At 46.8% G+C, this 25,011-nt stretch overlaps 1 protein-coding gene across 1 annotated transcript; it reads right to left on the reverse strand.

The window, feature by feature from the left end:
• Nucleotides 1-12,163: 12,163 nt before the first annotated feature.
• Nucleotides 12,164-17,688, reverse strand: LOC1276571 (forkhead box protein biniou). The gene is made up of 3 exons (XM_001688697.2): nucleotides 15,756-17,688; nucleotides 14,780-15,411; nucleotides 12,164-12,938 (listed from the first exon to the last, which is right to left on the reverse strand). The coding sequence occupies exons 1-3, from the start codon at nucleotides 17,189-17,191 to the stop codon at nucleotides 12,448-12,450; spliced, it is 2,559 nt and encodes an 852-aa protein (XP_001688749.2). The 5' UTR covers nucleotides 17,192-17,688; the 3' UTR covers nucleotides 12,164-12,447.
• Between the last annotated feature and the right edge of the window lie 7,323 nt (nucleotides 17,689-25,011).

A 25,011-nucleotide genomic window follows, 5' to 3' on the forward strand; every position in this document is an offset into this window, starting at 1 on the left:
GTTGCGTTGAGCTAGACCGTCTCGACTTTTCGTCTCATTGCGGCCCGCAGGAACTACCTGTTTCTGGCTTTGTCTTTTCCGGTCTCGGCGGAACCAAACACTCCCCCTCAATGAATGAAATGTTCAATCATTTTAAATATAGCACCCTCATATGCTCCACTACAATACCCTGCTGCCCTGCTCCACGCAACCGTTTTGCTTTGAAGTGGTGCGCGAACATCGCCTGCTTGTGTACATCGTAAAAAACGCACGCGGAAACCATACCACACGACCGGCACCGGTAGTACAGAGACGCAACGGCAGTATCACTTTTTTACTATCTCCAGCTAACCTTAAAGAAGCGTGCTTGATGATTACCTTCCACACATAGACACACCGAGCGGTACTGTTTTACTGAGTCCAGTGAGGGTGTAAAAAGAGTCACATGCAAGACAAACATTCTCGACTGTTTCCAGTTGCATTAAGCATCTCGTTTTCCTCACCCATCATCAGTATCGCCTTCATCATCATCATCATCATCATCATCATTGGTAGCTTCCTCCGGTGTGGAGCTCATTCGTCTCGATTTATGATAAACATTGCGTCCGCGAAAGGGAAAACCGGCCGTTCCGGCGGCACGCGCGCATTGAAGCAAAATTCATTTGAAGTCATAAACGACCTCTTCAACCCCATTCCCGCCATACACATACCCGTGCTGTACCTCTTCTATTCCCTCCCAAGGGAAGCTCACTATGAATGGAGAAATCCTAAGATCTTAGCAACTTCAAACGGCCTACGTGGGGCCCGAGAACTAATGCCCCGAAATGGCAGGACAGTCTCCTCTGGCTGTCTCTCCGTGTTAGTATGTACTACCGATTTTTATGAAGTCGGTAAGATGCTTCTTTCGTTGTTTTTCGAACACTTTGGAGCCCGGCGAGTGGGACGAAATTTATAAACTAAACCAGTTCTTGACAGGAATTCTCGAGAAAATAACAAACGCACTCCAACGCATCCGGCATTCCCACATTCATTGATTAGCGCTTCACGCAACTTCACCGGAGGGTGAGCGAAGAACCTGTCAATGAAATTTTGGAAGTTCTTTCACATCTTTACTCGTTTTTTGTTTCCGCTGTCTCGTACACCTCGGAGACTATCCCCGCTTTCGTGTAAGGTGTCTCTAGGCCAGAGCTTACCTAGCCCGTAGTTCCAGCTGGGGTGTCACTTGCCCGTGTCAACAGCGTCGAAATATCATCTCCTAACGGTGCTCAAGCGTTCGTTTCCAAGCCATCTGGTGGCCAAGGTGCCGGTCGGAGGGGAACAGTAAAAGCCGCGAAATCGTTGCGGTCCGCCCGAAGCGACGCGGGCCAAGCAGATACTTCAACCAACTCTTGAACTCTTCATCGCGCGACTGGAATGGGTAAAAAGAGGTCCATAACGAGACTCATCTCATTGCTGATGGGAGCTTACCGTACACTTCACGGACGTCAAGTGAGAATCCACCCCGAGGTGCTGAGGGAAGCCGTTGGATGAAAAGTTCATCAAAATCTTGAACTCAGTGCGTAGGTGATTACATACGGTTGAAATGTCAATGTGCGCGGTACACAACTGTCATTTGTGGCAGGTGTGCGCGTGCGTGGCATACTTAGAAAGGTTTGGCTCCTAAACAAAAAACGGTGCAATTTCTTCACATCCAGCACTTTTCAATCCGTACGCCGTCACACACGTCCTAGATATATCGTCTATCTGTCACCCCGGTCATTAAAGAGATGAATCGTTTCACGACTTTTCCTGACAGATTCTCGACAGATCTTCACATTGCTTCGCCAACGACGCCACGATTTGATCAGCATCAGCATCTACGGCTCTGTCAACGCCCGGCTGCCCAAGATCAACTTACCCTACGACCCGCAATTGCCCACCATTGCCACCTGTGTAAGTGATCGACTCCACTCAACCTCGTCGCCTCCTTAGGGAACTTAGAAATGAGATACCCACTTCACACCGGAGGAAATGCTGACCACATTCAAACCACCAAGCAGGACGATCTCAAACTCGATCGTGTCTACGGTGCAGTGACACGAACCTGCAAACACCTCCAGCTACTCCTCCTTCGACTTTGCTCAAACCTGTCCGGCTGCTAAGAATGCAAACAAATTCCACAACGGACGGAGCGCAATTGAACAACAGCCCAACACGGACAGTGATTCGACAAATTTTCAACGATCTTTTTATCCCCCGTACCCTGGGCTTTTTTTCGCTCTATCTCTGTCCCACTCTCTCTCTCTCTTTCGATCTATGTGATTGAAACGACTGGCTGGGAAATGAAATTCTTGATTCAACGTGGAGAGGGCATCACTTAACAATAAATATCAAATTTAAGTGCACCCTTCCAATACTCCCGGGGACCCAAAATCGTACCCGAGCCCGAGTCGCCGAGTGCGGTCAGCGGAGCGAAAAACGAGAGCGAAGAAGCACGAAGTAGCCTTCGAGTGGTAAGAATTATGCAAAAAAGTGGCTTGGGATGGGACAACAACAAAAAAAGCGTACCGTCCTTAAACGAACAGTCGAGCGGTCGAGAAGATCACAAAAGGACATCCTTTCCACTGCGTTGGGAAACGCACTTGGGACGCATGCTGTATGTGTGTTGCATCCTAAGTTGCGCGATCGTGATCTTTACATAGGTTCTGTTTCGTTTTGAAGGAGGATAAGCAGGAAACGTTCAATGACCACCACCATCACACGCTCGACCACTTACAGCATGGACTGTGTGGAATAATCTGTTGAAGAAGTTCACGAATGCATACGAGGATCGATCCGGAAGGTGACCCACAAAAACCTCGAACCCAGACAATCGGGCTGCTACGCTGCTGCAACGATGACGTGGTGATAAGTGCCATTGGATGGATTGGTGGCTAGGAGTACTTTCTTGTGAATGGAACAAATTATTGCCAGTGTAGGAGATGATCCGGGCACGGTGAGAGCTCTTGAAGTAGGAACACCAACGAAGAAATTAGACTTATCGATTGAATATTCGATCACCAACCCAGAAAGATATTCATTCATTCGTGGAAGACATTTGTCTCACATCACAGGCCTTACAATTGTTACATTAAATTGCTGAAATATCGCTTCCACCACAGTTATGTCACCATTTCTAATGGGTCATTGACGCTAACGACCGTGAACTTCGGAAGTCATCGTAAGGGAGGGGAAAAAGCTCCTGTTTACTGCTCTGCGGCTTTGTGGCACTAGTTTCACTCCTAATGAAATCCAATTACCACACTGCAGCACGGTAAGCAAACGAGGCAGTTCGCACCTCGCCGAAAGAAGCTTCTGTACGTGAGGTAATGCGGGCCCAAGCTGCAACCAACCACGCTCCAAGCTCTGTCTATCAATCAAACCTGTCAAGCGGAGAATTACTGCCCCACAAAGGGCATATTTATTCGTTGTAACAAGAGAGCGGAGTAAGAGCGAATAGTGAGGCAATGTGTAGGAGTTGAAGAAGGGAAATAAGTCGTGCCTCCTCCCCAGGGGACACCTATATTCCCAGATGACAAACAGTTTTTGCACCATTTTTCTCTGTAAATCGGCGCTCTGAGTCTGAGTTGTCCGATTACCGGAACAATGTGCCTTTAAAACCCTCACCAAAGCTGGCAACTTGCGCTGATGAACGATCGGTTAATGCTCACACCTTGAATCATTTTCTCACGTACACCTGATCGATGTGCTCTCGGAGGTATGCCGCTGCCTTGAAGAAGAAGAAGAGCAGGAAGCTCTAATCCTTCGGTCAAATAATGGATCCCGAATAATCATTTAAATACGTGACCTTTGAAGGAAAGCAGTGAGACGGCAACATTTTGCTTCCCAAAACAACAAACAAACACGCAGTGTTTGACCATTTTAGAACGGATTTATTTGACCGTATTTAATGCTGTTGTGAAATAACTTCTTCTTATCACTTCACAGGCACACTCACAGCACAAGAATGTGTTTTTAATTTATGGTTGCAAGTGGTAATTAATTCACTTAAAGCCACAATTCCCTCAACCGAATATGCCCGTGCCCGTCCTCCTCAAACCGCTGTTTGTCTCCCTATCAACACCTCGTTAAGTGAGAAACCCACACCCGCCCGTCCGCCATCGGGCCTCGGGCCTAATTATCCGCTAACGGGCACGGTTACACGCGCGCTATCGATTAGCCGGTTACGCATCAGCGGGAAAACCGTGGCAGAAAAATGGAAACAAAAATCCCATCCGGCAGAGGAAATATTTACAGCATCTTTACTCCCTCGGTGTTGCGCGGGCCCTGGAAAATCGACACCCCGCTTCCGGACATCCTCTCGCGGCACGGCTGACCACTTTTCCGCAAAACTGTTCCGCATCGTCGGCCTAATCCGGAACACGTGTTTCGTACCGTTTTTTCTTTTTTTTTTTCTTCTAAAGTTGCCTTTTGACTATGAGCCTACGCATTCACCGGAAGGGCCTATCTTGTTTGCATACAAAGTGTGCTTAAAAGTATCTCTCTCTCTCTCTCTCTTTCGGGTGCTTGTGATGAACTGATGATGGCTTTTGGTCCCTTTTTTCTACAGTGGATTGCTTGAGGAATATGGTCCGTCGTTCGGGTTGCTTCCTACGACCAGAAGGAACAGTTTAACACTTGTTGTTGGACGTTGGGCAGTTAGGTGGATATTTATGTCCTTCGCTGCCAAGGAGGACACAGGAAGCATAAATTAAAAAGCAATAAATAACAGTCAGCAATAACGGAATTAAGTACATGTACCTTTCAATGCAAAATTATTGTATCAGATGTCAGTTTTGAGAGAATATCATCATTTTTTTGTTTAATGAAGACGAAATTTTCATATTTTTTGTGTTAAGTATGATCTTGCTTTTCTAATTATAGCCGTAAGCGTTGCATAATTTAGCCGCAAGATCATTTAGATTGGAACGAAAAGGTCTAATTTTCTAAAACAATTCTTCTCAGTCATCGTTTATGCCCGTTGCTTCATTTCAATCGTCTCTAAAAATGCTCAAGAAACAATATTTAACACTCGATCAGCTTGCCAACACTGTTAAGGGTGATCTGGATTCTCAATAAAGTCAATGTTGTGCAATGCTTACATTCTTCTTCTATTTGGCGTAACGTCCTACGCGGACATGCCGGCCTATACAGGCTTTCGAGACTTAATTCATTACCACGCAGCCGGATAGTCAATCCTTATCACGAGGGGACGGTCCATTCTGGGCTCGAACCCATGACGGGCATGATATTGAGTCGAGTTCGAGTTGACGACTGTACCACGGGACCGCAATGCTTACAATACTTTGATTGAATTACAGTCGGTTCCTGAGTTAAGTAGTGCAGAAGTAGCGTGTCAATGAAGTTTTTTGTAACAAACGATTCATCAGACGCATTATTGAGTGGATAAATATAATCTATAATCTTGAGCCGGTCTCGTAGTACAGCCGTCAACTCGTACGACTTAACAACATGCCCGTCATGGGTTCGATCCCCAAATAGAAGACCGTGCCGCCATACATAGGATTGACCATCCTTCTATGGGGGGAAATCAATTAGTCACTGAAAGCCAATGCCCACTAGTGGTACAGGCAGGCCTTGACCGACAACGGTTGTTGAGCCAAAGAAGAAGAAGAAATATAATCTCTAACCAAGTACATTCGATAAGGTCATTATTGAAACATTTTTCCAGTAGTTGGGGTTTATTTTGTACAGGAAATTATATTAATCATTTGGAGAATTCAAGAACCAAGAACTAAAATATTGCTTTAAATGCTGCCTCTATTTGCACCGCTCATACAGTGACTCTATAGTTTGTTTGTCGTGTATAGGATATTCCAAGGGTTTTTGTGTATTTTCCATAATTATTTTAGGTTGGTTCACAAACAGTTGATCATTTTACGTATATTTTCCATATTACGTTCGAAAAAATCTGGCAAACGCTCAATAAATCGTGCAAAAAAAGCATTAGAACTCCTGTATTTTTGATACGAAATACGTATTAATTATGGATAATTTGGATTAAAGTCAGTGGTTTTATGTACAATTATTAAGCTAAACCAACAATCAACAATCAAGTCCTAGAAAAACAATCCTTCCAACTACACTAAAAGGAACACTGCCCAGAACATCAAGAACAATCTAACGAAGCTTCAAAAAGAAGGACTCACTTTACAGTATAGTAAATGCACCATTAAATATAATGTAACAGTGCTGGATTGTCCCTACCCCGACTGTTCCTACGATTACAATGTGCTGCAGTACTACAACTTTTCCAACCATTCCTTTTAAAATAAACAGCTTTAATGCGTTTTCCCCCGTATTTATATTGCGGCCCTGCGGCAAACCAAGAACGTGAAAGAACTAATCCATTCCCTCTTCCCCCCCCCCCCTCCCCTTCTCCGGCTCGTCACACAGTCTCCGGCTCCTCCGAGAACCATCTGCAATCCATTGAGACATCAAACGTATTCCCTTCCCACCGTAGTCCTCCCACCAAGGCGTACGGCGCCACCAGTTTGCTGGCCTAAAAGTATCAACGCCAGGGGAAGAAGAAGAAGAAACAAAAAAGAAACAGGGATACAACTAAAACAAAGCGCAATTCCCCGGTCAAACGATTAATTGCACCGTAAGAAGATGAAATAGTTCACACACCGCAACACGTGCATCAGGTTCGAGTTGCGGATGGGATGGGTGAATCAGTCCACCCTCACTCCACCCGCTGGCTAGCAGAGCCCGGGACTGTTTACGCGTAAAACTCTCCAAAAGTCCAGTTCCAACGACGGTGTTTACAAAATTATTATACAATGCACAATCTCGGGTAAACAACGGCCTCTTCCCACAGCACACCCCACATGCAGCTAAAGACTTGCTCCCCTGCCTTCGTTCCAGTGGTGCGCAGATTTCTGTTTTTACACAACCCTTTCTCGGGGTTTTGCACTTGCCCCTGCTCCTCCCCTACAGGGGGGCCACTTCTGAAGGAATAAATACGGAGCTTCCAGTGGAAGTGTGTGTTCTGGCGCACACGCTGCCCGATTGAGGTTGCGCGCACGATGCACCTCGCTGCAACTGCACTTTTTGCGCTCACAGCTCATTTGGCAGTTTGGCACATTTTTCATCACCTTCGCAGGGGCGTCGCTGGACCGCCGCGTACTGCCACGCACCGTTGGATGCATTTTGCATCCCGTTGCCGTTCTTTCTACTGAGCGCCATCAAAGGGGTTTTTTTTTGGGGAAAATGGGAATGAAGTCAACCGGGCGGGCGACGCGATCGAGATCAAAAGGCCGCGTTTTGAAACGCCGTTTCCATGCGCGTTGATCATGATGACGATGATGATGATTGAGAGTTCTCTACTTTGTAAGATCTTAAACTTAAAAGGGAACTCTCTCTCTCTCTCTCTCTCTCTCTCTCTCTCTCTCTCTCTCGCTCTTTGTCTCGTTCTCAGAGAACATTCTTCGCAACTCAGGATGTAGATGCTCCCAAGCTTCCGATTCCCATCGTCAGCCCAAACTGACCAACTGGTTTTCGGAAAGGGCTCACACGATGATTCACACTCTCGCCACTCGATGAATGAAGCCGCTCTCCTGGAGGCGGAAAAGAATAGAGCCCCAAACCCTATTCAATATCTCCATCCTTCTCGCGACTCCAGACTTTGCGCTTCTTCCAGTGCGCGCTGAGACGCGCTTTCGAGATCACAGACGATCGTGATCATCATCTTGGGGCCCGGCTCTACTATACAACTTGAAGCGAAGGAGGGGGGAAGAAAAAATCTACTCCTTCACAGGCGAAAGTAGCTCTCCATTGGAACGGAACAATCAGAAATCAACGAGTTCGTTTGCGCCGAGGGCGAAACTTTGTGGCCCAGCGATGGGGAGAAATATTTTCCCACACTTACTATTTAATTCCTCTGCACTGCCCCAGACGAGCGTGTCTGACTTCTCGAGTAAATGGGCTTTTGGTGGAGGCTTTTTATTGTAGCATTTCGCGTACCGATTCCCACAGGTACTTTGCATACCAACCACAAAGGGGGAGAACATTGTTCCGGGCCGTTTCCAGTGGGCAAGGAAAATATTTTCCCTTAATTTTCCATTCTTCAGCAGCGGACGAAGTCATTTGGAAGTTTGTGGGAGTCAAGTCATGTTACTCCTCCTTAGCATCCAATCGATCGAGTACCGTTAATAGGCGATCTTGCATGTAAAATGGAGTGTCTGTTGTTTCGCCCTATAACTATTGTGAACACCAATTAAGGAGCTTAGTAACAGCTGCCAACTAAATAGGTCCCGCGCAACCCATCAAAAAGCCTCTTCAAAACAGCACCGCATTGGCTAACGATTCAACACGCATTCCCTCAAACGGCCGTGACAATCAAAACACGATCCTTTTGCAACGTGAACGCAACCGGAAGCACCCATTTTATGGACCGGCAACGTTGCCGCCGTTCAGTCTGGTTGGGTTTGTACGCGCGATCATACGGAAATTTATGTGACAGGGACCTAGGCTAAGGTCCTGCTTCCGCGCTCGTACCGCACGTTGCATCACGTTGCATGCCACGCCACGCCAGACAGTGTGTCGCCGTTTGCCTGTGCCCCGTTGTCATCAGTTAGACGCTCGTTTGTTGTTCAATATTTGCGTTCACAGCCACTAGCGGGGCCGAAATGTGATCCTGCAAACAAACCGAAACTGATTTCTTCCTCGTTTTTTTTTTCGTTGTTGTTGTCTTCTTTCGCTCGTCCTTCCCGGTTGTGTGCCGAGGAGTTTTTGGATGCATTTCAGTATGCTCAACGTTTGCTTAGGCTGAACACAACAAAAAAAAGCCCGGGGAAGCCACTTCCCCTCAGTCTAGTGCACTCCAACTGCAATAAGTCAATAATTGTCAGCTGGATCTTTCCTACCAAGGGTGCACACTTCAAAAGTGCGTGAGGATCAACGTTCAAGCGGAGAAAGAAGAAGAACAAAAACACATCCACCTCCCGCACAGGTTGTTCCGGGAAGCTGTACTGTGTTGACATTCCCACCACCGGCACCACTAATTCACGGCTGGAATGTGAAGGACGTGTTGCGTGATCCTCGATTTTGAGGCATTTTTGCTTTCGGGGTTGTTGTTTGAAGGATGACAGAGTTTTTCGTATGTTATAGTTTATTTATGTTGCTTTTCGAAATATGCTATGTAAATGCTTCTGTTTGTGGGATCAATATTGTTTCCATAAATACAGAATACACTCAACCACAGTCGCACACTAAATGGGGAGAAGGGTTTGAAGCTTTGATTGTTTTCTATCAGATTTTAAATAAAACACAAAATTTCACCAAAACAAAAGAGAGGAAAAAACATGCTAAATAAGCATGCAACAGCTCCTATTTCTACCATGAACTAAAGTCAGGTTTGTTTTATTTTTTTCTTCGATCATACATCACGCTTCAAAATCAATCCCAATTCGCTAATGTCAACCACAAACACGGATGGCCCTACAACAGCATCCCTCAAACACCCCCTCACACCCACACACACACACACACGAGAGAGGACATCGAAAGCATAACAACACACAGTCTCGGGCAATGTTTCAAATTAAAATCGATTTGTTTCTGTTTTCATTTCGCTTCTCTTCTTTTTTTTTCTCTCTTCTTGTTAATGATTATCGCTTTTTATCATGCGAGCAAGTCCACGGCTTTGTGTGTATGTGCTAGTAGACACAGACACCCAGTGGACACCCAGATCGGTTTGCAGCAGCAGCAGCAGCACGGTGAAAGGTAGAGCCACAATGTGGGCAATTGTGGGCAACAACAGTGCCTTTGTAGTAGCTGTTTCATCTCCTCCTCCTCCATCTCCCCACGAATATCCGAGGAAAAACAATAAAATTGAAAATTATACACCTGTTTGCTGTGCGTATGGGCCACACGGCGCGCGTGTGTGTGGGAAAACGGTACCATTGCTGCTGTTGTTGTTGTGGCCGGGTGTGCTGCGGGTGCGGGGTGGATAAATATTTGGATTAAAAACTCGATACTCACCAACAATAATTACATTTTGCCCATTTTTTCGGGAGTGGAAGGTAGCCATAGGAGTGATACCAATCGAGATAAATACACACACACACATCGTTTGGGTGTTTGAGGTGAAAAATGACTCGGAACATAGTGTGAAACGAAGAAAAGGGAGAGCGAGAGAGAGCGCGCGCAAAAGTGTGCGAGAAAATTGACTGATTCCGTAAATGCAGAACACAAGGAAATGAAGGAAAAACACACTCTGTGATGGACCTGTCGAGCAGCGGATTCGAGCAGTGCGTTCGATCGAGTGCGGTCCATCTCTCCCTCCATTCACCTAGGTGCTGGAAGGTGCAACAGCCTACTACGGATGTGGGATGCAATTGAGGCAAGCTCTGTGGTGTGTGCACTGCTGTGTTTTTCTCACTCAACAATGGAGAGCGTTTTCCTTCTTTTTTCGCATATTACCCTGTCCCACACAAACACACACACCTGCACCCATGGGGGGTTTCCACCTGTTTTCGTGTAAATAAAATCTAATTAATTGCTTCCCTCGCTGGAGGATGCTTGAAGCATTGTGAAGCAGGAGAAATCCAGCGCAATGGAACGGCCACGGTGTGCTGTTGTTATTTATTGTCCAACGAAACTGTGCCTCACAACTGGACATTATTCATTGATTCCGTGTTCGGAGCTATGAATGCAAACGTGAAGGCGATGAAAAACTGATTTGTGGGTGTTTTCTAATTATTACACCGTAAATGTTCTCATTGCAACATCATTTGTGCCTTTGGGCTGTCACTCTAATCAATCGACGAGTGCTGTATGTAGCCCACGCATTCCAGTACACGCCCGAATCATTAGCCGACTTTTTAATACCCCTGGGAAAGTCCTGCGTCCGACAGCGAAAGCAGGACACGAAAAACCGCAAAGTCAAAGTGTTAATCCTGGGGTTCTATGCGGTTTTGCGGACTTTCTCTACCTAACCAAGAGCTCCCTCTCTCCCTCTCACACACACACCACGCTCTGTCCTTTTTGTCCCTCAGCAGCTCATTATCCTTAGCGCAACAGGATGCGCAGGAGCCACGTTCCGGATTAGCAGCAGCACCCGAGAGGAAGGATGAGCAGCGGGAAATGCCCAAAATGTCTTAATACTGTCCAGTTCTGTCCGGTTACCCACACAGCCGCATCGGAAACTCCCCTCTCTCCGTGCTGCGTCGTAACTGCACCGGTTCATCCTTAATCCCTCTGTTTCGCCAACAACTCTTCTGCCCATCGATTATCGGACAATTCATCCGTTCCCCTGGAGGTTTGGAGGGAGTTGTTCCCTGTGTGTCTCATTCGGTCACGTCTCACGCGGCTCAAGCGAAGGGCTGTGAGGGCAAAGGAAATGCAAACGAGTACGCTATGGGCACGTTTCACAATGAAATGTCAAATTTTAAATGATTGAATCATTTTGCATGAGTTTTTCGCTTAAAACTCAAGTCAGTCGCACTGGAACAGGACTTTCCTATTCTTGTTTAATGTTTGTATAACAGTGTTTCTACTAAATGAAAGTTGCTGAAAGCAAGATGCATTAACCCGCATTTTAAGAAGAACTTTCTGGAAAGCTGCACGTTGAAGCTTGAGAAGCTTTGAAATTTCAAGCCGATTTGAAAAATGTTAGCTGCATGCAACATTGTTTGAAACTTTGTTTGAAATATTTCAATGAAATGTGCTTTCCGTACGCAGCCAACCGCACGCAGCCAGCGGTTTGAAGCAAAATGCAGCGAAACCTGGGTAAGAGAGAAACAATGGAATAGGGGGAGAAATGACGCATTGAGTAATTTTTATTTTTCTCAAATCAATTTCTTGAATATCTGAATATCTGATCTGAATATTAGAACATTATAACCTTGACAACTAACGGCTCATTCATGGCGAAGGGACTTTTTTTAATTAGGCCTTAGTCTCTCTCTCTCTCTCTCTCTCTCTCTCTCTCTCTCTCTCTCTCTCTCTCTCTCTCTCTCTCTCTCTCTATCTTTCTTTCTCTCTCTCTTTCTCTCTCTCTTTCTATCTATCTCGCTCTCCCTTTCTCTCCCTCTTACTCTCTCTCTTTCTCTCTCACTCTCTCTTTTTCTCTCTTTCTTTCCCTTTCTTCATCTATCTCTCCGGATGAATTTCTTTCGCATAATTCCAATGAAACCAAATTGAACACATTTGTTTTATCATTTCTTAGCTTAATTGTATTTCTTGAAATATGTCAACACTCTCAAACTACACAGCAAGTAGCCATATTTTTTTATTACATCACGTCTTTCTCCCCTTCCCTTCAGTATGTCTTCCATATTTGTCTCGCTCTCTTTCTCGCCACAGCTCTCTCAACACATTCCTCTTCGCTCGTTTATTACCTTCTCACGTCCATTCGTTTCACCTTTCAAGATGGCTGCCGGTCTCACCTGGGTCCGCTGCGATGGCGATCGTCACCGCGGTGTTTCAGTACGGTGCGGCCAGATTCAAATGGTTGCTATGATGATGGTGATGCAGATGGTGTGGACTATGATGCGCATGATGCCCGGAATGATGGTGCGCCTGCAGGTGAGCTGCATGATGATGATGGTGATGGTGACCGCCACCGTTCAGTGTGTGCTGATGCAGCTGTCCTGTGCCGGGAGATGACGTTCCACCGTTGGACAGCATTGAGTGTCCATACACGTCCGCTTTACAGTCCAACGTGGCACCTTCACCTTCGCCCGTCACGCCACTTCCGACGATCACTACGCTCGGTTGCGTATCGGCGCTTCCACCGGCCGAGCTTGATCCGAGCCCCATTGAACCAAGCGTCGGAGAGCCTCCGGTAGTGGTGGTAGTGGTAGTGGCGATGTGACTGGACACGGCGCCGGGTGTTGACGATCCGGCTGATGTGGAGGAGGTCGAGATGGAGACAGGTGGTGGTACCATTTGCGAGATGGAAGGTATTTTTAAGCCTGAGGAGGAGAACGGAGGAAGGTTTTGGAGTTATTTTTGGTTCGATCGATATCTTGTTTTAAAAGATCTATTTTAAAGCAACTTCAACAAGTTGTTACACGATGACACGATTAGAAGAAAAGGGAATCACAAAATCTTGTTGCTGCTGCTGCTCAAGTTCCATTTCTCATTCAACACTCGATCGTGCCCTACGACGTTTCTTTCCTGCGTCACTTGTCCTCAATTGTTTTAGAACGGTTTGCCTTTTTATTTGTTCCTCGTCACTTTTTCATTCTTCTCATGCTTCCCTATTGCCCAAAACGTATCACGTATTCACACAGAATCCCCCCCTAAAAACACATACAGCATGTCGACATAAGAACTAATGCTGCACACACACGCACTCATTGTACAGTGCACACACATCCAACATGCGCACTGGGACAACGCAGCATTTTTTTTTTGTCTACCGAGCATCATAAATCAATAATCTTAATCGCTGCTAAAACGATACTTTCAACAGCTCCCTTAACACTCCATACGGCCACACGGCACCTAGCCTTGCGTCGACAAATCGCTTCCCCAACACGTGTCACGACCGGCGGCTTAGCTGTGAGCGAAGGAGAGCGGGCGTGCGTACGCACTTGTACGTGATGCTTTCCTTGCAGCAGCGACTCCGATCTTCAAGTGGCCAATTAATGCCGTGGAGGCCCAAAGGTCCTCCCATCCGGCTGTCCCCCCTGCCGGGTGATGAACGGGTGAAATACAACCAGAAATTATTGTTTCCTGGCATCGCTCCACGATCGGGCCTGCTGCTCTCGCAAGAGAGTTGAGGGCAGAGTAATTCTATCCCTTCAGTTTTCTTCAGCTTTAGCTCTGCTTAAAGGGAGCTGGTGGTAGCGAGGAGAGCAGCAATGTAAGATTTATTATCCGTAAGCGAAGATTGCAAGCCAAACGATAAGATCATTGGGTTTGGGTGGATGTAGAATGAATCTGGTGGCTTATAACGATTTTGCTGAACTTCTTGCTCTAGTCAAGTTGGGCCAAGTTATCGACACTCAAACAATAAGCGATCGGAAATATGACACCTTTCTTGGGGTTAATGGGAAGAGGGTAAGGATCGAAGATCGTAAGGCAAGTGTAAGTATCAGCCAAGCAGCTGGTGGGTGAAACTATTGTTGAAAGAGTTGAATGAACATACATTGTTCGATGATTATGTTCTTCAACAATGATCGAGCTCTACGCATTGAGGCACGAATTTAAAAAATCTTTTAATTAGTCATGATTAGGGGTAAGAATTAACACCAAGTTAATGCTTTTTAAGCTTTTTTTAAACCATACGCCCAACACAGCTGTTATGCATTGCATTTAATTTAGTGTAAATAGTTGCAGATAGCAATGTCAATGTAGCTAGCTCATGCTTTGCAGAATCACGGAAGCAAAGTAATCGTGAGCTACTACATGTATTATTTTCTTACTTTCAGGAGAAAATCACTGAAAACTTCACAAAACAACATACAAAACGAAATATTCAGATTTTTATGTTTACTATCACTCGATCACTAAATGGATCTTTAACTGTAAGTTACTCATCTTTAATATTTTCATGAACCTCGATAAACTATCCCTTTGCTTAACGTCTCGTATCCATCCGAGGTGAAAAGTAACTGTCTGAAAATTCATGAGATCCTCTCTTGGTCGTGATCGAGATCTAACATTCTAGGCTAACATTCTTTGTATCTGATGTTTGCAGTGCCTTGGAAGTCTTACTAACGATTTAAATCATCTTCAGGACCTAACTTTAAGTGATCTTCAGTGATCGCACATGTCTTTCGCCAACACTTATTACCATCATACTCACTAGTATCAATCCCGTACGGTGACGCTGCCGCATTGCCGAACGTATAGTTGCCATAGTCCAGCACTCCTCCGCCCGCTGTTTGCTGCCCGGGAGATCCCGGTGCCTGTAGCGGTTCGTGCAGGGACGTGTGCGTGATCTTCGAGTACGGGCTCAATGTGTCCACCCCCGCATAGGGCCAGCTAGAAGCACCGGTAGACGAGGGATGTCCATCCGAATATCCACCGGATTGATGTCCCGGACCACCACCGCCACCACCAGTAGCCGTCGGTCCACCCTGTCCCAACACAGCCGACGGTGCTGGAAGGCTGGCGTAGTCCGCATATCCACCGTACGGTTGCGATAGATACCCTCCAGACAGCTCCGTTATCTCGTATCCAGTGTTACCAGCCGGATAAAACGCACTGCCACCACCGTATCCTTTCATCTGCTGCTTTCGCCGGAAGCCCCGAGGCCGACGCCTCAGACTGCCCTCATCCTCGAACATGTACTCCGCCGATGCATCGATCGTCCAGTAGTGGCCCTTGCCCGGCTTGCCGCACTCTTTCGGCAGCTTTTTAAAGCACTCGTTCAGGCTGAGATTGTGCCGGACCGAGTTCTTCCAGCCGTTGTACTCTCCGTTGAAGAATTCATACCTGCAAAGTAGAAGAAAGAGAGTGCGTTTTTGTAGACGAATTGTATTAAGGAGAATGCGTTAGACCCCAATAAAGTGCGAAATAAATTTTACTGCAAATGTTCCCACCAATAAAATGAAACAGACCACCCGGTCGCATTTTGAATTGTACCACATGCAAAAAACCCAAATGTGTGTCTCAAAGGCCATTGGCGCCAATGACTGGAGTGGAACCCAAAAATAGCTGTCAATGTTCTGCCTGCCCACCCCAAGCTCTCAGATGATGTCATATAGATAGCTGCGGGAATGGATTTTCTCTCTCCTCCTACTTTCTCCTTCTCCTCTTGCTGCCCATTCAGTACTCACTTCGATTGCAGATACTTGTAGATCTCACTCAGCGTACGGCGCCGATGCGGCGAGTCCTTGATCGCCATCACGATCATGTTGATGTAGCTGAGCTGGGGCTTTTCCTGCCGTCGGCCACCGTTCGGTTTCTTCGGTCCTTCGCCACTGCCAGCTCCACTTCCCGTCGTGCTGCTGAGCTGCTGCTCTCCTCCGCCGCTGTTAGCGGTCGGTGTCGTCTTCCGAGCCGCCGCCACAGCACCGGTAGTGGAGCTCGCCCCAGACACGGGCGGTGTCGGTGAAGTCGAGCACGGTGAGCCAAGCTGTGAGACGGGGGACGCGGACGTTGATTTAGGAAGATGTAGCGATGCTTCTATCAGATGTCCACCGCTTGTACTTGTCGCTTGCATTGAGTGTTGCTGCTGCTGCTGCTGCTGACCGACACCCATCCCGATGGAATCACTCAGTCCCGTTGCGTCTTGTAGCTGATGCGGATGGAGTTGGTAGTGCGGGGCGTGCTGATGCTGTTGATCTTGTTGCTGCTGTTGCTGCTGCTGTTGCTGCACAGCGAACGGGTTAGTGACGATCGTGGACGAGCTCGGCGACACATTGCCCGCGCTAGCACTACTGCTCCCGTTGCTGCGTGATCGCTGCTGCCCGACCAGTGCACCAATCGCCAACTCCCCACCATAGCTCATCATTACCGACGGGGAGCCCATCGACTCACCGGACAGCTTGAGCGTGTTTATGGAGCTTTCCAGCAGGTAAGCAGCACCCGGCTGTCCGCGCAAACATTCTGCCCCCATCGGGGACGCATCGGCCGGCGACACTTCGGGATCGTTTATCTGCGAGATCAGGTACGGCGACCGGTGGTTGATGTAGTACGGTGGCAGCTTCTCGAACGCATGGTGCGCGTGATGGTGGTGATACATGGACGAGATCTTGCCACTGTCACCTTCCAGCTTTAGCTCAATATTGGTCGGATACGTGGCAATCCCAGCGCCAATGCCCGGCGGCGAAACGTTACGATCATCCATCTCATCCTTCACATCAATGCCGTGCTGTTGCTGCTGGTGATGATGATGCTGCAGGTGATGATGGTGATGATGATGATGATGATGAGGCTGAAAGTGTCCGTGAGCCTGTCCGTGATGGTGCGAAACAGACTGGGGATGAAAGGAAGGATGATGATGGTAAGGGTGCGCCATAATTGGGCCACAGTTCCTGCCATCATCCTGCTGCTGGTGCTGCTGTTGCTGCTGCTGTTGCTGTTGTAGAGCAGGATTTTCTATAATGTGCGCAGAGGCCATCACGATGTTGGACGAAAGCGGTCGATAATGGTAGCCACTGGAAGGGTTACTATCGCCACCACCTCCACCACTGCCGACAATAATGCCCTGATCCTCACTGGCATCCACCATAGAAGAAGCGGTCTCCATGTGCTCTTCCGTTTTGATCATGCTCGTAGCCGTTTTACCAACAATTACTTGTCACTTCAAGATACAATGGCACAATACACAGTTCACTTACACTGATTATATATTTTACACTATTTATACAAATTTCTTCACCTTTTCTACACACTTTTCATACACCATCTCTGACTCCTTCCAAGCGCCCAGCTCGCATCTCATAGTATGCGCAAGCTTTAAAACCAATAATTTTCACCACAACTTCTCTTACTGTTGCTAACACACATACATACACACACACAAAGCACAATATTGGCTGTTCGGAAAATGAACGATCGAACCGCACCAAACACTTGATCGCTACTGAGCACACTTGAAGCAGGGGCGCCGGACCGAACAAACCAGTATCCAGTAAAGGCAGACGAACGCGCACGACCGTACCAGACCCGGGCTCCGCACTTGACGAAGCGTAATGATCGACTAATTTGAGAAATCCTTCCGAAAAAACAAAATACCACACCGAAATGTAAACAACCCGGACGCCCGGGGCCCCGGACGCCGAACAGCCGACGAATCGAGAACGCTCGGCTAACCCCGCTTCTTGCCCGCTGTTGAGCACCCACAGCCCCTCTCATCGTGGACGCATGGACGCTTAAAAAAAGGAACGCAGATCCGCGAACGCAACCAGCACGACGGTTCGCCGCTTCTTCGATCTTCATTCTTGCCGTTCGAGCAAACGAATGATCCCGTCGTTGCCAACACCCTCTCCCACCCTCTCCAGAACGGGTTCGCCTGCGGGGGATGGCTAAGGCACAGCTAACGTGCCGCGGGTGCTTTGTTTCACGCATCGTTTTCAAACCCATAAATGAAACGCTACACTCTTTTATTGCACTGACGACTGTGCGATTGGAGTGTTGGACGTCATTTGGTTTTGAAAGAGTAGAAAAAGAAGATTTTTTTTTTTGTAAATAGCCCGAAAATATTAATATAAACTATAAAAGTTGAAATCATACAACCTTTTTGTTGTAAATTTCTACATCAAATTCATTAAACTTTTCAGCAAAATCACATAATTGATCTCCATGTCCGTGCAAGGGTTAAATCGATCAACCCTTTTCGATCGGCCGTTTCCAACGGCTGCACAGCTTGCTGCCTGCCATTTTTATTCGTCTCTAAACCCCACTGCCTTCTACCATGGTTGCTGCGTTGGCAATTTCTCTGTCCCGTGGCGTGAGAGCGGCGATGTGCCGCTGCTGCGTATGTGTGCGCGTTTGCCCGGCAAACACATCGATTCCCGTGTGTGCGATCATGATCGAGCTTAATTTATCTTCTTTATCCCTCCTTTACTGCAGGGTGCAAAGGAGGAGTGGGAATAATTCCCATACGTTTGCAGAACCAGCGACCGGGGGCCGTGTCGAGCTGTGATCGTGGAAAAGACAAATGGCTAGATTTAATGGATGGCATAGGCGGGCACAGTTGTGTGATCATTTTGTGGGGATTGAGCGAAAAAAAGCGTTGCTGTAAGGTGTACTGTGTGCTGGCAGTAAATCATTGACCGTATTGTGATAGTGAGACACCGCAACCACACACACACACACAGGGCCAACTTCGATCGCCACCATCGCAAGCTGGACCGTGTCCTCCCATCGCGATGGACGAGATGAAGATGCTCCTCACACGCGCTAGAGACAGTGGTGCTGCGTGTGTGAGGACTGCGCCGGTGCCGTAACGGTCGCCGAAAAAGGCGGAGCTACGGGTTCGAGCCGTCGCCCACGTTCTCCCCTTATTTTACAGCAGCGCGGTACTTCTTGCAGGTTCTTGCCGCGGCCGCCATCACAGCGTTTTCCCCCCTTTTTGGTGTTTGTTCTTCGGCGAAGCGGTTGTATTGGAACGAATAAGCGTGAAAGGTGCACTTGCTGTGCTGTACGAGCGGAATGCCAAGGCAAGCAAAAGGCAAATCAATCAACGTAGGCCGTGGCGGGCCATCGTAGAGGCGAACCAATCGAGAGCGCATTGGCGGATCATCATGGTGGAGTGTTCGATCTTTACTTTACCGTCTCCTAAGGGGGTCCTTAGGCACAGATCTTACCGTAATTTCAAATTCCATTCTATACATGGGGGGCACAAATTCAGTGCTTCATTTCAATGCGCTCAAAATTTGCTAACAATCGATCACAATGTATGCTTTGGAAGGCTAAGTTTCCATTTTTAATGTCACTTGAGGAAACGTATCAAGCCACAAGCCTTATAATTGCTGGTTCTGCGTGAACCAAAATTCAACTTAAATTTGAGGGTCTCAATTTCTTCCCCAAGAGGAATTCATAATGCGATCCCGATTGTTTATTATAAGCGATCGTGTGTGAGAGAGTCAGCTTAGTTGTATTTTAATGTCACGTAAGCGAAATTGATGCCTTGGAATTTGCCTGCCATCAATAAAGAGATGAAAAATGTAACCTCCAAATGCCCTCGAGGAATGATTCGATTATGTTAAAGTGTTCTTCTTGATCGATCGCTAAACGATTTGAATAGTATACAGAACCAACTTCAAAGAACTCGTCAAAATTTACTTTATGAACATTACTCAAATTGTTTTTTCAACAATTTTTGGTGTAAACTTGTTCAATCTTTTACAACCAAAAGCAAATTTCAATCATTTCCTGTATTACAGGATATAAGAGAACATAATTAGAACACAGCCAAACCTATCCACCTCGCAATCAACTATGAATGGGCCCCACCAATAGAGTAAACATTCAGTCGACTCACAATAAAATCGCCAAAAAAAAGCCGCAATTATTATGCCCTCGATGGATCATTTCCGCCCCCACGGATCATAATAAAAATGTAAAAGTGCTTCAAAAGTGCCCGCCCAAGTGTGTGTGTGCGAGGTTTGTGTTTGCGTTTGCCGCTGGAAGTTTACTATTTCGTTTCGTTTTCTTTCGACTTTTCGGGTAAACAAATAGTACCAGGCACACGCACACACTTCCCATTCTGGCTCGGGCCAGTTCTTCCCACCATTGCTTACATTTTGCATAGTTTAATCACACTCTACTCCACTCTGTTGCTCTGCCTGCATCCCCTCCCCAGGTCAGTGTAAACCATCCCTGGGCCGGGTTGGACGCGGGTAGGAGAAGGTCAAGCGCTGTAATAAGGCGCCAACCTGGCTGGTCAGCCTAGAATATAATCAACTGGACGCGTCTTCCCTCGGGTCTTCCCCCTCACGTCCAAGCTACAATCATCCCCATTCACTAAAATATGTTGTATATCGCGGCATTCGCTGTAAATGTTTATGATAGCAAAGGCAAACCCACCCGCCCGGAAACTCCAGCAGCAGCAGTAGCAGCAGCAGCAGGAAGAAGAGCCCTGCTGCCCCAACTGCCGTGTGATGGGGGGGAAGGGTTGGTTTGCAAGTTGCAAGTCTGCAGACCATCTGAACCCATGACCTGCCCTCCCCCGAGCGGACAGTGTTTGATAAACAGTGTTTTATAATTTATAACAAAATACAAACTGTTTATATAAAATCATCCCTTCTACGAGAACCACGCCCAAACCTCACCCTCACCATCAACAGTGTACCAACAAGGGGAGGGTGTGTTTATATGCAGTTTTTTGTTTTGCTTGTGTTGTTGCTGCTATTGCTGTTGGCTCCTAGACTGACCGGCACACGATCGAGCAAGCAAACTAGGAAGTGGAAGTGTCTTAAGTATCCCTAACCTTAACTTTGCACGAGGATCAATTGGAGGATTTGTTTGGGCGTCTCCAGGGTTTTGTTGTTTGTTTGCAACACCCTCTTCGTAGATGCTTCATAGACTACTCGGACCACTCTGACCCCTAACATTCGGGGATGAAGAGCAAAACAGAAAGAGAAAGAGCGATCAGAGTCCAATCATTCGCGTGTTGTTGTTTGTGAGTGAGTGAAAGCGGTGAACCTTTTTCCACTGCCACCCTTGTTCCAACTGTAAACAGAGGCGCCAAAATACAATACACGCTAAAATTTGTTTGTAAACACGTGGCACACTTGCAACCATGGTAAATTGTAAAATTTCAAAACATATCCAAACTTTCTCTTCCATTCCGTAGGGGCAGGTTCTGGTACCTAGTTTACACAGAACAGCGCTGTTTATCACACACAAACCCATCAAAGTTCCGGGTGAGGATCAATCCCGATAGACTGACTGGAGGGTGGGATCGGAAGAGTTTGTTTGGTGAATTATCCGGTGAATCACAATACCAACGAAAGTGAGCAAAGGATCGGACACGTGACCCCGGCCAACGGGAGATTGTTGTTTAAATTGCACCGTTTTAATGAACTTTAAATCAGACACTGACCTTTTCTGACATCAACAGCAATCGCCGGCAGTGTTTGGTTCGGTTTGCTTCGAAGCGGAAGTGTTGTCAACTTGTTTGAACTTTTTGGGAAGATCGTTACATTGCATGTCAATAAATAAACGTTGTGTTATGTTGGTGTAGTAAACAGAACGTGAGCCGGTTGGTAGTATGAATGAAGTTTACTCTGTTGGTGTAAACTTTGAGCATGATTGGTGAATAAATTGGCTAGCAGAACAGGTGGGTTTTTGGTACAAGGAACGCTTTTTGTGAGACGTTTGCGAAACGGTAGAAGAAACATGGGAGGAATAAACGTGTAATTTTGCGATATTTAAACGTTTAACGTTATTTAGAACCGTTAAACACTCGACTTAACAAACAATGAAGCCTCTCTAAGATGATCCTCAAAGTAATCTTCAGTTTACAGCGACTACCATCTTAGCGAGACTTACTAAACGTGTTGCTGTGGAACATCATAGAAACCATATGCTGTATTTTGGTCATCTTTGACCTCAGATTGAAATATGTCTGGGATCATTTAATGATTCAGCTAGACGAGTACTTTTTTTCTAGACGACCTAACAGTCTATGCAGTTCGGGGAAGGTTTAGTACGGTCAGTGACTATCAACACTCGCAGTCGTATATATACAAATTACATTTCCTTTTTTGGTGTTTTGAGATGAAGAATCTGTTTTTTTACACAAATAGCTCCCAGGAAATTGTGCGAGGATTGTCTCCCAGGATCTATTTATGGCGAGTCTTTTGGGTCGTCTGGCAGCAGCGATCCATCTTACTGAGTTACACCGCTTTAGGTAACAATAAAAAGTAGAAAATGTCATCCCAAATAAGAGGCAAGGGCAATTGTAATTTATATATAATTTTATAATTTGTTCTTTTATTGCACACTCCTGATAGATATATTTGTTATTGTCTTCATTTGGGTTTTTAATTGCATTAAAGTATAGTAGAAAAGGTATTCAGAACATGTTTCTCCTAAGAATTGCATTACAACTCTCCCAATGATGTGCCACTACTATCCCCCGCACGAGATTTGAACATACAACCTTTGTGACGCAAGCTCTAGACGGTTTACATGACACTATAATGCCGCCTCGCTTTCTAATTAGCTATTAGCCTTCTTTAATAACGTAAACAGTGGTCCCTTTCACAGAATCGAATCGTCCAACACACCCGTTCACCCTGTTTATTGGAATTTAATGCACTAGCATTTAGAGATCAAACGATCCTCTGTACCTATTTCGTTGCTTCGACCCACCAGATCCCGATCGGAGCGTTCGGAAGCGTAAAGTCAAGCAACGCGAGGTCACGACAGCGACATGAAAGGCGTCAAAACTTCGATGATACCCAAATTCCGGTCCCAATTTCCGATCAGCATCAGCACCCAATGGCTTTCATCACCCTTGCCCTGTTCTGCCCCCAGCCCTTTCGTCTTTAGTAATGGTGGAAAGCCGCAGTTTGCGTTACACGCCGCACCTTAGTGTGCGCTCCCGCACTCGTTTAGTGGAGTGTGCGAGAAAAATTGGACACTGGCAGCCAAATGGAAAATAAATCATCATCCACCGAGCGAGAGCGTGCTTTGATCTTTCCCCCCTCTTCCTTCTCTCCCTCGGGTTGTGTGGCCCCGTTTGAAATGGAGGAGAAAGGGAGAGAAAAACCACAGGACCGAACCATGGAACCCCATCTCGCAACGAGCACCACGCAGTTAAAGATCACGCAGCCATTTGCTTGCAGCTTGCTTGCTGTCCCTGCACCCCTGTTTCAGAAATCCATTAACCCTCGGGTCCTCGGGCGATCCTCTCTTCGCTCCAACGTGTATACCTTTTCGTATTGCGGCCCGCCCTGTTTGCCCGGTTCCGATTATTAGCACCTCATGATGACCGAAGGTGCGGGAAGTCAAAAACCAGAGCATCCCCCACCCGGGGGCGGCATTTTCCCGAACCGGCCATTAAACTTCGAACACCATATGCTTTCCACCGTGTGCCTCGGTCTCTGTGTGTTTCTCTGTCTGTCTCTCTCGCTGTCTGTGTGTATGTCCGTGGTGAAGGTAATTAGAACATCATCGGAAGTGTTGCGCGCACGGATGTGTTGAATGATTATCGATCCCGGAGCCAAATCGATCGTTACAACCCCTCGGCTTGTATTGCGGCTGACGTGTGCGCACGGCCTTTTTTACACCCCCGCAGTGCATGTGTGTGTGTCGGACGACTCAAACCCTGAGCAGCGGTTCTATTTTTGTGCCTCCGTAATGCCACGGTCCCGGATCCAACCCGTGCCGAGGATCGTCGATCGTCTTTTAAAGATGGGCACACACATTTAATTCCACTAAAATCATCCCAATCTCTCCCAAAGGCGATCGTCGCAGTCTACGTCATCGATCACGAGCCGCACGGATCGCTTTCCACCCACAAGAATTGCATTCGAGAGTCGGAACCAACCACGTCAATCCATTCCTGCCCCGGAATGGCATCCATCACCGTCGCAATGCTGCAATTTCAACTGCAGCTTAAAACCCTCTTCATTCGGTTGGAAGGAATGCACTAACACCGTGCGTCGTCAGGCCCCGGCGGGAAAAAAACCCTGGCGCGATTTATAAATTAATTAGTGTAAAAAACATTAAAATGTCATAATTCCGGCCCGCCCGAGCCGAGCGATTGTTTACATCAGTGTACTAATTATACGCTTTGTTTACAGCGCGCGGGCCGGGCAAAACCGTCCCGAACGTAAACACGGAACCGAGCCATGGCTAGACCATGTCAGCTAGTGTGGATGCTGAATTTCCCGGGAAAATGCCACCATAAAAAATACATATATATGAAAACCTTATGGAAGGGAACAGGTTCACGCACATCGTTTGAGGGCCAACTTTTCATCGGAAGCCGAACAAGAAAGAGTTTTAACGGATTTTACCGAAACATATCCGTCATCCAACGATCGACAGAACGATAGAGGTTTTGCTTACCAAAACGTGTGTGTGTGTCTATTACTATTCTATGTTCCTACTTCATGCACTTCTTTAAAACGCTTTCAGTGATGGAAAATTCATACCTTTTCCTACAAAACACCAGGTACAAAACAGCTCCTTAGAAATAGGCTAAAAATAGTCACCGTTTGATCGGTTTAGTTACCCCCAGCAACTTGCGCTCGTTGGCCAGGTTGGCCTCATTCACACCTTCGAGTGCAATTCCATTGGACCAAGACGATCGAGCTGTACTTCTCGCTACGAATGAACGAATATTTGCCACGCGTTAAAAATATCGCTCAACGCTGTCCGGTACACACTTGTGTTTTTTTGTGTGGCAATTGTTGGGGCTCTAACTTCACCACCGCTCGAGGATCTCTTTCCACAAATATCATTCATTTTCCATTGTCCGTTTTACACTTTCCCAGGTTCCCTTGGAACCGTCCCTCCAAAAGCAAGCAGATTTGCCTGTTCTTCGGCCATCGCGATATCTGCTTTATATCACACAGCCAGCCGATCGATTATCGGTGGACGGGTGGTCTAGCCGCGAATTCACCAGCC

The sequence above is a fragment of the Anopheles gambiae genome, chromosome 2, assembly GCF_943734735.2.
Source record: "Anopheles gambiae chromosome 2, idAnoGambNW_F1_1, whole genome shotgun sequence".
Classification (NCBI taxonomy): Eukaryota; Metazoa; Arthropoda; class Insecta; order Diptera; family Culicidae; genus Anopheles; species Anopheles gambiae.